The sequence below is a fragment of the Bemisia tabaci genome, unplaced genomic scaffold, assembly GCF_918797505.1.
Source record: "Bemisia tabaci unplaced genomic scaffold, PGI_BMITA_v3".
Taxonomy (NCBI): Eukaryota; Metazoa; Arthropoda; class Insecta; order Hemiptera; family Aleyrodidae; genus Bemisia; species Bemisia tabaci.
This window is the reverse complement of record NW_027311773.1, coordinates 22,001-35,065: the sequence shown is the minus strand read 5'-3', so window position 1 is coordinate 35,065 and position 13,065 is coordinate 22,001. Positions and strand designations below refer to the sequence as shown.

At 42.5% G+C, this 13,065-nt stretch overlaps 1 protein-coding gene across 4 annotated transcripts in view; it reads right to left on the bottom strand.

Moving 5' to 3' along the window:
- LOC140225910 (cytosolic carboxypeptidase Nna1-like) overlaps positions 1–9,699 on the bottom strand; it is a 31,255-nt gene extending 21,556 nt beyond the window's left edge. For 3 of the 4 annotated variants that reach the window (XR_011900760.1, XR_011900761.1, XR_011900762.1), the window contains exon 1: positions 9,247–9,699. Coding sequence is in view for 1 of the 4 variants with exons in the window: in XM_072305923.1 (XP_072162024.1) it covers positions 9,247–9,297 (51 nt within the window). In the remaining 3 variants the exon portion in view is untranslated. The remainder of the gene's footprint in view (positions 1–9,246) is intronic. The other variant, XM_072305923.1, reaches the window with a different exon arrangement.
- Positions 9,700–13,065: the final 3,366 nt, after the last annotated feature.

Genomic DNA, 13,065 nt, shown 5'->3' with positions numbered 1-13,065 from the left:
TCCTTCAGGTGATTGTCCCTTCGATCCGTTTGAAATACCAACACCACGAATTCGGGCTTGTGCCTGCTGGTTGTTCTTACGCTCCATTTGAACGTCTTGGTCGGAAAAATCCCCGGGATGTCGTGCGATTCCCAATTCATGTATCCGGAACTCATCTTATCGTTCTTCTTCATCTTGAGCAAGATTTGTTTTTCCGGTTCCAACGTGAATTTGACGACGGGAATCTCCCAATAGATTTCGATTATTTTAAATTTGATGGTGTAACCGTCCGCGGTCGCCGCGTCGGTGATATAATATGCGTTCTTATCCGTACCACTGCGCACTAGGATCAACTCTTGCGAGCATCTGACTAGAACGTCTTTGAAATATACTGCGAATCCGCTGAGTGTAGACAACGGTACGATTGCGGAGAAAGTTTGATTCGCCGTTGTGTATTCCCATTCGGTCCATGAATGAGCGATGTCACAAAACCCGGCAGTTGCGAGTCCCGCGGTTTCCGCTCTAGTGTATGTGAGATAAGTTTTCACGGTCGATGTCACTCCGACACACTGCATGCTATCGACTTCCGTCCCGTTCACTTTGTACTGCATACGGTCGAACTTGTACTGGATATAATTGTTAGCCAACTTGAATGGAGGTTTTGTAGCATCTGCGGCGGCTCCAGGATTTTTCTCGAGTTTCACTTCTACACACATGAAGATTCTCGAATCTTGAGGCACGGTGATCAGACCGCTGGTATCGGGAATGAGCCGGATCGAATCGTTGTTTCCACGCCGTTCGTCGACCGGACCGAAACGGATATATTCGTATTCGATGATCGCTTGTCGCCAAGCTTCCATTTTGTTCTTATTTCGGATTTTTCACCACGAATCCGAGTTGTGTGAGAGCTCTCTTGGAATATTCGCTCAAAGTTTTCTTCTGCTGCTGCTGCTGCTGCTGCTGTTGCTATTGACAACTAGTCCGTGGAATATCAATACTATTATATGCGAGAGAATTTAGGAACGTATCGTTGTTGTTGTCGTCGTTCTGGATCCTTCGTTTACCCATAGGTTAGCGGTCTCACGTGCAGTCGAACTGTCACTTCTTCACCACCGAAATTGATCGCTCTTCCTTGTTGGTCTACTATATTAACGAGCAAACGTTGGATCTTATCACCCAAGACGGGGTAGTAATGAATCGTCGACGGTTGCTCTACCATTTTGAATCCTGGTTCGATATCGGGAGCAAACGCATAAATGTGATGTCCGCGCACCCCGTTCACGTATCCACCGTCGGCGATGCTGCATTCGATGCATATCATGTTTACGGGCGAGATGTTGACGCGATAGTCAGCTTCGTGCCATTCGTCCGGTGCCAAGAGACGCTTTCCGAATCCGAGCACCTTACGTAAAGTGCCGGGTCTGCGGAAATCGATCCAGTACTTGGATTTGATGCTTACTTTAAGCGTAGCGTTGTTCGCTTTGAGTTTGATAGCTTCCGCTCCGCCAAGTTCTCCCTGCAAGTATTCTTGTATACCCTCGATCTCGTAGGCTCCGATCGGGAAGGAAATTGTCGAGTAATTCTCTTCAGGGCTCTCGGAGTAGAAAAGCAGTCTGTTCGTTATGTCGATGTTCGGGATGGAATATTAAGTTACAAAACCCGCCAGACGGATCTCGCAAGGTCCGAACAACTCGAGAGGTCTGGGCAGTGCAAACTCGAGAACGTTGCTCCTCCCCGTCAACATGAACGAGTGACATCTTTCCTGAGTTTCCATATTTGGGTTTCGAGAATACTATATATTCCTGGTTTGTACGAGCCATTCTAAACATCGTTTCCCGCAGACGCTCGAGTTGAAATTTTGTTCGCTATCATAATTGTATCCTATCGTCGTCGTTGTTGTCGTTGAGCTACCGCGTGAGCGTAAAATGTATCGCGTAATTTCAACGGGTGGTGGTAAATCACCGAAGCTGTCGTAGTACATAGCGTTGCCGCTCTTTGAAATCCGGTATGCTGTCCAATGTGCACCGGCTCCATCGCTTCGGTCCAGATTGATGATACCACACTCGGTGCGTTTGGGTTTCTTGGTCGCCACGGCCACGGATGTCACTTATGCTCTGCAACGCGTTCTCAAAGCAGCCGGAAAGTCACCGAAACATTTACAAGTCGACATGGGCTCGGAATTCTACAACTCCAAATGTCAAGCATTGATGAAGACAAGACGTGACGACAAGATTAATATGTACAGCTCGTACTCGACAACCAAAGCCTCTATTGTGGAGGAATTCAACCGAACGCTCAAAACGAAGATGTGGAAAGAGTTCAGTGCGCAAGGATCGTACAAGTGGGTAGATCTATTACCGAAACTCATCCGTGAATATAACGGGAGCGTTCATCGCACCATCGGGATGAAACCAATCGATGTCACCGAAACGGATGTACCGATGATCCTACAAAAGCTTCGTGGGCCGCCGCTGAGTAAAATCGAAAAGAGACGTCTGGCGAGACGAAAACTGAATGTCGGTGATCACGTCCGGATCTCGAGACTCAAAGCCATGTTCGAGAAAGGATACACACCGAATTGGAGCACGGAAATTTTCAAGATTGTCAGCGTCAATTTGACCGTTCCGATCACGTACGATCTGAAGGACGCGCACGATACGATTATCAAAGGAAAATTCTACCACGAAGAACTCCAACCCACCAACTATAAGGATACGTTCCTGGTGGAGAAAATTCTGCGTCGCAAGAAAAACCAGGCCTTTGTCAAATGGTTGGGTCTGGACGCGAGTCACAACAGTTGGATCGATAGTAAGGATTTCGTATAAATAGTATGCAACGCGAACTCTTTTAAACTGTAACTGTAAATACCCAAAAAATTTTTGATTTATCAATCTGAATATTGCAATATCCAATCCCAGTCGCTCATCGCAAAACATAAGGTTCCCGTACGCATTTCCAAGCGCTAAAAAATGAAAATTACCGAATCAGACCCTAATCTCCAGTCTCCGGTACCAGCCCCATACTGTAAAATACGGTCTTTCGAAACCGAAAATTTTTACAAGTCCGAAATCTCGAAAACGAAAAATCGTATCGAAATTCGGTCAGTACAGTTTTCCGATCTTCGATAATGGAACAGAATTGCATCGATCCGCAACAGATCGGAGGAGGGTGATTTTCCGAAACTTTTTCAATTTCCCGAATCAGACCCTAATCTACAGTATCCGATACCAGGCCCATACTATTCGATACGGTCTTCCGAAACCGAAAATTTTTACAAGTCCGAAAATCCGAATTTTTGCACAATCTGGCAATACTGTATCGAAAAATTAACTAATTTCTCGCCCCATCATGCAGCACTGTAAAATGCGATGTTGCAAAATTTCACCAATAAATAAATCATTTAATTAAGTGCACCGTCCGGCAACGCTGTTGCGCCATCTTGAAAAATACACCATTGCAGAAACCGCAGATTGAAGGGGCTACATTACACCATTGCATAACCCCATTATTGAAGGGGCAACATGCAATACTTTTACTTTACAGCGTTGCCATATTGAACAATAATCCTTATACAACACTGTAATTTAATTCGTATTTTTCTGCACCATCATGCAACGCTGTACGATTTTTATTGGATTTTTTACCTGATCAAGTCCCCATATTCTCCCTTCTCATTTTTCCCCCACCTATATTCAATTTTCTTCTAAAATTTAGCTAATTTTTCTTTCTTCAACACAATTAAAAAAAAATTATGAAAGAATATCAATTCTGCATCCCTTAAGTACAAATCCTGAAAATTTCAATCCATTTCATGCAAAAAGAAGTGAAATACAGACAATTGAGTGGGACTGTAGCATTAACTTTGCCCTTTCCTAACCTAGGCTGTGGGTGCACACTCTGCCGGCCCTAATCTAGGGCTGAACAGGTTAAGGCAAAGAAGGCAGACCGTAATGTAAAGATAAAAGTGGACCAACTGGAAATCCAAGCTAAGGAACATGGTAAATACCTCGGTGTATGGCTGTCGGCGGGCTTGCATTTCAGAGAACATCTCAAAAGAAAATGCGAAAAAGTGAAATTGCGGAAGAGTGAAAAAGTGAAAAGGAAGATTATCGCTTCGGTGGCCATTTCCATACTCTCGTATGCAGCTCCGGTTTGGGCAGACATTGTCAGGACGAAGACTTATGCTGACTGGATGAGGAACACCTTCAGACCCATCAAGATTAAAGTGACAAGGGCCTACAGAACTGTGTCAGATGAGGCGCTAGACGTGCTAGCGAAAATCCCTCCCTTGGATTTACTTCTACTCGAACATAAGACCAGATTTGACACGCAAGATCCGAAGATGGCTGAAGAAATGATGTATGATGCCTGGAAAGATAGATGGTACCCGAACACGGGGAAAGGTGAATGGACTCGAAAACTGATCCCGGATCTTGATTTGTGGATGAGGAGTGAGTTTGCAGAAGTAAACTTCGCGACAACTCAGTTGCTGACTGGCCATGCCTTTTTTGCGGCTTATTTACATCGCTTTAAGAACAAATATTCTGATCAATGCACTCAATGTAGCCAACGTGATTCGGCGGAACACGCGATGTACAACTGTGGCAGATGGATTGCGGAAAGGCGGGAACTTGAGGGAGCCATTGGTTCCATCCCGCCTCCGGATGAGCTAATGGGTGTGCTACTGGAGAACAAAGGAAATTGGCTAGCATTTGAGCGGTTAGCGGCACGTTTTTTGTCAAACAAACGCAAAGATGGACAATGAGATGGATAATGGATAACGGATGCCTCTAGTGGGTCAGAAACCCTCGGGTCTCTGGCCCTGTTTACCGCAAGCTATCCAATTGGGGATATCGGGTTCGACGCACCCGCGGAGCTGAGTCATGTATAGGCTGCCCCCTTCTGGGGCCGCATAAGATCGGATGCCTCGTGGGCTGAGCGAGACGTAGCTGGTCTGCCCTCCCTGCCCTCCAGTTCTCGGCTCCAGAGCCCTGCCGTAGGGTTGTCGCAGGGTTTGGCGCAAGCTGGGCCTAGGCTCTCCTCCTACGCCCTTAACTCCGGGTACAATGATGGCTTCGGCAGATCGGCCCCGGGGGATGGGAGGACCCTCCCTTTAAGTGGGGGGCCTGAGGGGCGCCGGCTAAACCGGGGCCAGGGTCGGGGACTGCCGTTCGAAGAGTGCCTTAGGGACGTCCGACGGGAGGATAGAGCGTCCGATGGGCCACACTTGCACGGGGTGTGGCCTGGAGGGGTCGTTTAGTGGGTACGGAACACAGCGGCGTGCTTCACCCCCACATAACCGGGTTTCCCCATCTCGCAGCGGTCGGTCGGTTAGGGGTCGCTGCGGCGGCTCTTCACCAGCTGATGGTCGTTGCCGTCCCGGTATTCGGTGGGCCCCTTTCATGACGGGCGTCTTGACGACCCTCATGATGGGGGCACTGTAGCGAATTTTTCCCCTCATTACAAAAAAAAAAAAACAAAAAAAAACAAAAAAAAACGACTCAAGCGACACTATCGTTAAAAATATAAAAAAAATTTCGATTTGGATGTATAAAACATGTTTAACTCGTTGAGGCACACTGTGTATTGTATGGAGTACTGTTGCTATTCGACCATGTGTTCAGGTCAAAATTCTTACAAGGAAGCCCCTTGCAAGAGGCGAAGTTTTTGTAATTACTCCCATTTTTTCTCCGTTATATAATGGAATTGCTTGTCAAATTCTGAGGTCAATTTTATCTAAGTGTAATTTATACACTTATTTTTTTTCCCTTTCATTTTATTTTTTGTTTGGAGAATTCGAGGTTTTGTTGACTTCTTCAGATTTTGAATACTGTAACTTCTCTTGTATTCAGCCGATTTTTATGAACGAGACCTCTTTTAATTCGTGTTTTAACGGAGAGTAAGGAAAAAATTGCTAAGTACACGCGAAACAATTTTTTTTTTTTAAAATGGACGAATCCTAGCGTGACGGTGAAATGGTTAATGAAGCGTGAGTAATCGGGTCCCGGTGGCCGCTCCCCGGGATCCGAAGCTATTGTCTCTTTCGAGAAGCCGACGCTGGGGTCAGGCGCGCGGAGGAGAGAGGGGTAGGTAGATTTCCATATGTGCGCAAGTAGCTTCCTGTATGAGCCACGTTTAGCAAATGTTCTAATGAATATCGAGGCTCATCACAGATTGCACTTGCGGCTACTCTGGCTATCAGAGCAGTGATACCAAATTTTGAAAAGCATGACAGGGGTGTGGAGATCTGTCAAAGCAACGTTTTGAACAAAACGAAGGAGTGCAATCCCCATTCGAAGAGTGCCGAACTGGTCAGCCATCCTCGAATCAGTTCGCTTGCTTCTGCCTATATATGCTGTTTTAAATCAGCGCTGAGCATTCCTAGGCTTTTTTTAAAAAAACCAAGTAACGTAGACTCTTGGTATTCACTGCACATTAACTAGAAAGCCCCAGAATGAGAAACAACTTTAAATCATAATTATTGACGGATAAATAAACTTTTTACACGCTTTGGAAAATCTCAGAAGTTCGCGGTAGTCACTTTTCGGTAAGGAACTAAGGGACTCGGTTATTGTATCGAGTGGGGGGTCGAAACGATCGCAAAGGCGGTATACTACGTATACGCGCCAAAAATTGAATAAAATAGAAGAAATGAGATTTTAAACGACACCTCTATTTGCCCTTTATGACCAAACAAAACGTTAACTGTCGACTACTTCATCCACTACCACATCCAGCTAATTAGCGACATCCACCTTATGTTATCAATATGAATTACTTTTTTTAATATTTTTGGTAAAATTAATCAGACGTTTGCAATTAGTCTATATTTACAATATTAGTTCTATTAATATTGACTTTCTACTGGTGAAATTTAATTATATTCTACATGATATTCGAAATTTCTATAGTCTCCGTGTTAATAATTATTATAACATGAGGATACCAACCAGCGCGAGTAGAAGCCACGTTATTTAAAGTTATAAGAACAGTTCTAACCTCTTTACCATTCATTATTAGTATGATGAATAACAGAAACAATTTAAATTTCTGAAATATCCAATAGAAGTAAATAAATTACACTACTACTGCTGCATCCAGTAACTTTTTTTTACACGTAATTAGCCTATTTAAACCTTTGACCACTTACCTGCGTGATGGATCTTACAGAAATATCAACAATTGGTTGCGCGGAGTGATTAAAACCGATTTCGTGCAACCGACTTCATATCAGATAATATCATGCTGCCGTTGGAGTAGCATATATTATTAGCTAAAAATTGTTCAGGAGGCTGCTCAGGGGTCCTGTAGGTCTGACCCAACAAGTCCCAGCGTGGCACTCCTTATTGGCACTAGCAACGAAGGTTAATGTAAAGTTTTATTTTCAACATTTTCGGCGCGAGGACTTTCAGACGGCATAAATTGTCTTCAAACCTATTTACGGCTACATTTTATTCGTGAAAAATGATCAGCAGCTTGCAAAGAGTAAGATGACATCATTAGAAAAGGTCTCATGAAATTTTAAATTAGGCTAAAGAATGCACAAACATTGGTGCGTTTTTAGAGGAAATTTTAGATTGCCGACTTAGCGGACTTTAGAGGCCTCTACCATCAATATGGGGGATGACAATTTTATAACTATCATCAAATCCATATAATATAGTACTCATAAAACACATTTCCGGTCCTAAACATTCACAATCCCGGAATCGCCCATGTCCGACCTTTTACCCATATCGCCACACCGTGCGGCTATACAGGGCTATAGTAAATCATGTTGCTGGCTGTAGAAAAAGAATGAAATCATAAAGCCGGGCTATACGGAGCGATAAAAAATTATGGAGCTAGGTTATAGTCCCTATGGTCGGGCTATGCAGTTTATCGCACCTAGCTGTAGCTTCATCGCCATCGGCTATGAAAGGCTACAAGAAATTGTACAGCCGGCTATGGAAGCTATAGGAAATCTTGCAGCCGGCTGTAGGTGAATAGAACTTTGGGACAAAGATGCTACTGCCAAATTTTACCAAGGGCTCAAATAAGGTCGAAAATTCGGTTTGAAATTTGAAAGTCGTTTCCTCCGGGGAAGCTGAATGAGTGCAACAAGGACAACAATTTTTGACCTCGAGTTTGATGGTCTCAAACAACAGTCACCTGGGGCTGGCTTGATTGGGGACGGAGGGGGAATGGGGCTTTAGGGATGGTAAAGCGCAGGATTATCCCTCGTGGGATACTTGAAGTTAAAAAAAAAAAAAAAAAAAAAAAAAAAAAAAAAATTGCATGGAACCCGAAACCGTAAGCAAAAGAATCAAGGCTGACTGTGACGTAGGACCAAATGAGTCCATTAGGGCATCAAGGACACCAGGCCTAAAATCACGATTGATCTCGGAATGTGACGTAACATTAAAACGATCCATGAGACCTTCTTAAAGTTTTAGCAGATATATCTGAACACGTAGAAAAAATCCATGATTAACTGAGCGTTATTATAGTTTTCATCAAAATCAGAACCAACTTAAATTCCAACTTCTCGCATGTTTAAAAGAAAAACTGAAATTAATTTACATCAGAGTGACCGTCAAAAAATAAGTTCCTCATACTTTTACCACTTGACGAGTACAAATAACTTGCGTTACGAACGGTTGGGTTCACTGCCGAGTGTGATCTACTGATGAGGTCTAAAAAGGCCCAAACCGGTGTAGATCTCTCGACGTGACTCCAACTTAATATTCCTATGCAAACTGCCAGAGCTGAACACTCTCTCCCCTCAGTTTCGTACTGGTGCGCATTAGAGCTCAAAAATAATTTTGACTCTAATTTTAATTTTTGGAACTCCTTGGCTTTGATTTCCCCGCGAAATGGTGTGGACCCAGCACCATTTCTCCACCTTGTAACTTGCGTTATAGGTTTTATAAAATTCCCTCTCACTCTGAGGCGCGTTACCTATTTCGAAACTTGACAAGAAAAATTTAGCAAAATGGCACTTCTGCTGAGCAAATTATTCCATCTTATAGAACACTGAATCGGTAAATTAATTGAACCTTAGGTAAGGTACGTAAGTTCTTTGGTTTTTAGGCAAGAAAAGAGTTTGTGTGACAAACACAGGAGATTAGATGAGTTGGGTTTGGAAATCATTTATGCACCACCATGTTCTGCGTAAAATGTTCATGAAGATACATGCAGCGAAGTGTTCGATCTTTACCCAGTCTATAGGTAGTGATATATCTGGGACAATAAATTCTTCCAAAATTGATTTAATCAAATTAGTACCTTAGCTTGCTCTGAGTCTCCTGTTAAGTAATCCATAAATCCTTTCATCATCCAGGATGAAGGTGTTTCTCCAGGATGTACCCTCCCGGTGATTACAACCGCTTTCCTTTTCTGAAACGGGTAAAAACTTGGTTTTTATGATCTAGAGAGGCGTAGTAAAGAAAGAAAATGTAATGAAAAAGAAATGAATGTAATGGCACCAGATTCCGAAAGCTTAAGGATTTTGCCAACTTTGTAGATTAGAAATATTTGTCAGGAGCATCCCACAGTAAAAAAAAAATGGATTGAAGTCACTGTAAATTGAATTACCTTTCTTTTTCAGAGAATTTCATGAAAAAAAATCTGTTTAAGAGAGTTATGAGCAATTTAATGAGAAATTGTTGATTTCACCAATTTCCGAAAGGAGGACCCCTAATTCCGAAAGCTGAGACCCCAATTTCCGAAAGCTCTAATTTGATCACTCTTAACCTAAATTTATGTACACTCTCTCATATTTACTAATAGACTAAAAAAATCAAGGAAGTTTTGAAAAAATTAAGTGGATTAAATTTCCAATGGAAAAAAATTCATGGTAGGCAGTCTCCGTAGTCGCAAATGATACGTGGTTTTGCAGTTTGCCCACCGATATGTAGAATATCAGAATTGATGGAGTGGTGGAACATTGTGTCGAGTCGTACGTTATATGAGTACCTCTACCAACCGTCGCCGTCATGTCGTCATCGCGTTGCTGCGTGCGCTGGGTTATAGCACCTTGATGAACAGTAGAAGTAGTAGGTGTAGCAGTAAGGTGGTCTTAGCGGAATCGAGAAATCAACTGTCGGGGTATCGATTTTCATCTAACACCCCCCCCCCCCTACGCACGAGCTCTCTCGCAGAGGGTGTGGGTATTAGAATACTAGGGGGCTACGCCCCCTGGCCGCTACGCGGCCCTATTTTTACCCTCCTATCGGTGTTAGTTTTGTTTTTCCCCTAAAACATTACGATATGAGTCATACTTTACTTTTAGAATGAAATAATTTTTGGTTTTGATGAATAAAGAAACAAAATTTTTTTTGAAGTCTAAAGGACGCGTTTTGAAATGACTACTTGATGAAATATTGCAGTAAAAAAACGAACATTGATAATCAGGTAATAAGTAAGAAATTCGGGAGATGGGGATCGAACCCACATCACGATTTATGTGGACACTTCCGACGTCTTTGACGACTCGGCCACCGCTCGTCTTGTGGAAGCAAAAGCGAATCTTGTGTAGATAAGTGTAGAGCTGATGCGCAGGCTACACAGCTACTGCGCAACCTCCTCGACCACTGCGCATCCTCCCGCGCATAGCGGTAGCAGTCTCGGAGCATTCTGGAAATTCACTCACTTTTATTACGTGATTGTAAAAAAACCTGGGTCCTATTTCCAAAATCTAAATAGAGCGGGCTCATCTAGGGCCAATTACCCGTCGATTACCGCAAAAAACTTAGAAATCGGCCCGGTAGAACGCTCAAACGAACTATGACAAAAAATATAAATTTACATTGTTTAAATGGGAGAATTCGCAACTTTACCACTTAATATAAAAAAACCTAGGCCATATTGTGAAAATCTGAAAAAAGTTGGCTTATCTAGAGACAATTGCCCGTCGATAGCCGCAAAAATCATAAAAATCGGCTTTGTAGAACGCTGGAACTAAGCGTCACCAGTTTCGCAAAATTAGGAGGCTTGAGAGCTTATAGTATAGATTAGAATTCGATACTGTTCGGTTTAATCATATAGGGAAAAAGTAATTGATACGACTCGTATGACCTCCGCTATGATCTAAAGCTGTTTTTACCCGATAACTCGAAAACGGTGCATCCTACCTCCTGCCAGCGGGACTCTTCACATGCTTCCCCTCCAGGTTATGATGCCATGTCTACAACCCAAATCGTGCCACAAAACAGCATTTATTGACCAAAAAAATGCCGATAGGTGAGGTTGGGTTAGGTTTAGGTATAGTCCAGTCAAATTAGATCAAAAATCACGGATTAGGGGGAAAAATTCCCATACAAGCGATTGTTGGCTAAAGTTGCTTGTTAGGGTCTAGAGAGACACAGGCTAAAAGTCCCCATTGATACCCGATGTGCTTAGCCCCCCAGCCGCCCCCAAAGCCCCCCAAAAAGGCTAAAAAATCGGTTTTTCGGCTATATCTCGAGGACGGTTGGAGATAGCGAGTTGCGTATCATTTGGAAAATGTTCCTCATCAAATTCTGCAAAAAAAAGTTTCTTATGCTTTTTCTTCCCCAGGCACTCCTTGACCCTCAAAATGGCCGCCGCGTATGGGCGTCATAGCGCGCTTCCTCACTGTACGGTACACATAGGTAGGTACGCCTCTATAGACCGCGCGGCCGCGTCGCTGAGTGTCTCAACCTTCTCACCCTGTCACCCTCTATACATAGCTGAAATTTGCATGATATGCAATTATTATGTACTCTTACCTTGTTTGTTATGCAAAATTCTGTTTTCAGTCAGTAAACTTTGATGCTTCAGCAATAGCCTGAGGGCGATTAACAGCCAGAAAGGAAGGACACGTATTTTGATGACACTGTGATCCTAATTATTGCCCGACGTATTTGTGTGAGGTCGATTCACGGATTTCGAATACATCAAGAATTTTAAAAAATAAATCTACCTCAGAACTTGCCGGACTTAGAATCTTAGAAACAATTTCTAGAAAAAATTTGGCGAAATCAAATTATCACTTAAAATGACAGTCCGAAATTTATACACAGACACGGGTAACACATACTCCATGAAAATGACATTACATGTGATCCATCGCGGTTATTTCAAGGCATCTCCATGTTTATGACGTTGCAAGAAGGCCTTGAGAATTGTTCTAAGTATGAATTATCTGCGTACCCTCAGTCCCAGTTTGATACCAATTGAATAATGAAAACGAAAAAAGCCTCTTTATGCGCCATTTTTGAGCCGAAACTAGAAAAAAAGGCCCCAAGTAACAGCAAATATATTCTTGATGGTGGATTTCTATTACACCGCGCAGTCTGGCCCCAGGGAGCAGAAAAGTTTGGAGATTACAGAAAATTACGTAACCTATGTCCTTCGGAATTTTCGTAGAAATCACCTCATTATTTTAGACGGTTATTCGAGTAACACACCGTCAACAAAAATGTAGAGAGATCCTAAAGGTACGGTAAATCAATGTACATGGAAATTGCTTCTAATGAAGAAACAAAAGTAACTTTAATCCAGGAAAAATTTTTATCTAATGAAATGACGAAAACAAAACAAGACTGATAGAAATTCCAAAAAAAAATTCAGGAACATCGGTCTTCAAAATGAAATTCCAGATAAAGATGCACACCCACAGATTGTTTAAACGGCCTTGATCTTATCTTTGGAGTCAACCAAAAATTGTGTGATTTGTTGGAGAAGACGTCGATTTTTTAATAATTTTAAGTACGTTGTCTCCAGAAAGTAAGGAAATATTTTTTCTAAAACCTTATTGACAAAACTTTGAAGCAAAAATTTACTGTTTTAAAAGCCTAGACGCCCGTCCGAAACTAAAAGATTATATGCTATTTTTACATGCATTTTCCGGGTGTGATACTAACTCGGCAATTTTTGGAAAGGGCAAGATGGCACTCTGCACTTTCAGGAAAAAATGAAGACATTTAAGATTTTGCGGGTCATTTTAGGATAAAGGCTCAACATTCAATTCCATGTCTGAGTCCGGTAGCAAAATTCTCTTAAGTCTATGTGGTGCAAAGAAACAAAATGATTCATTAGAAGTTGCAATTAGAAACTAGGTCTCTGCGACAGGTGATCAGATCG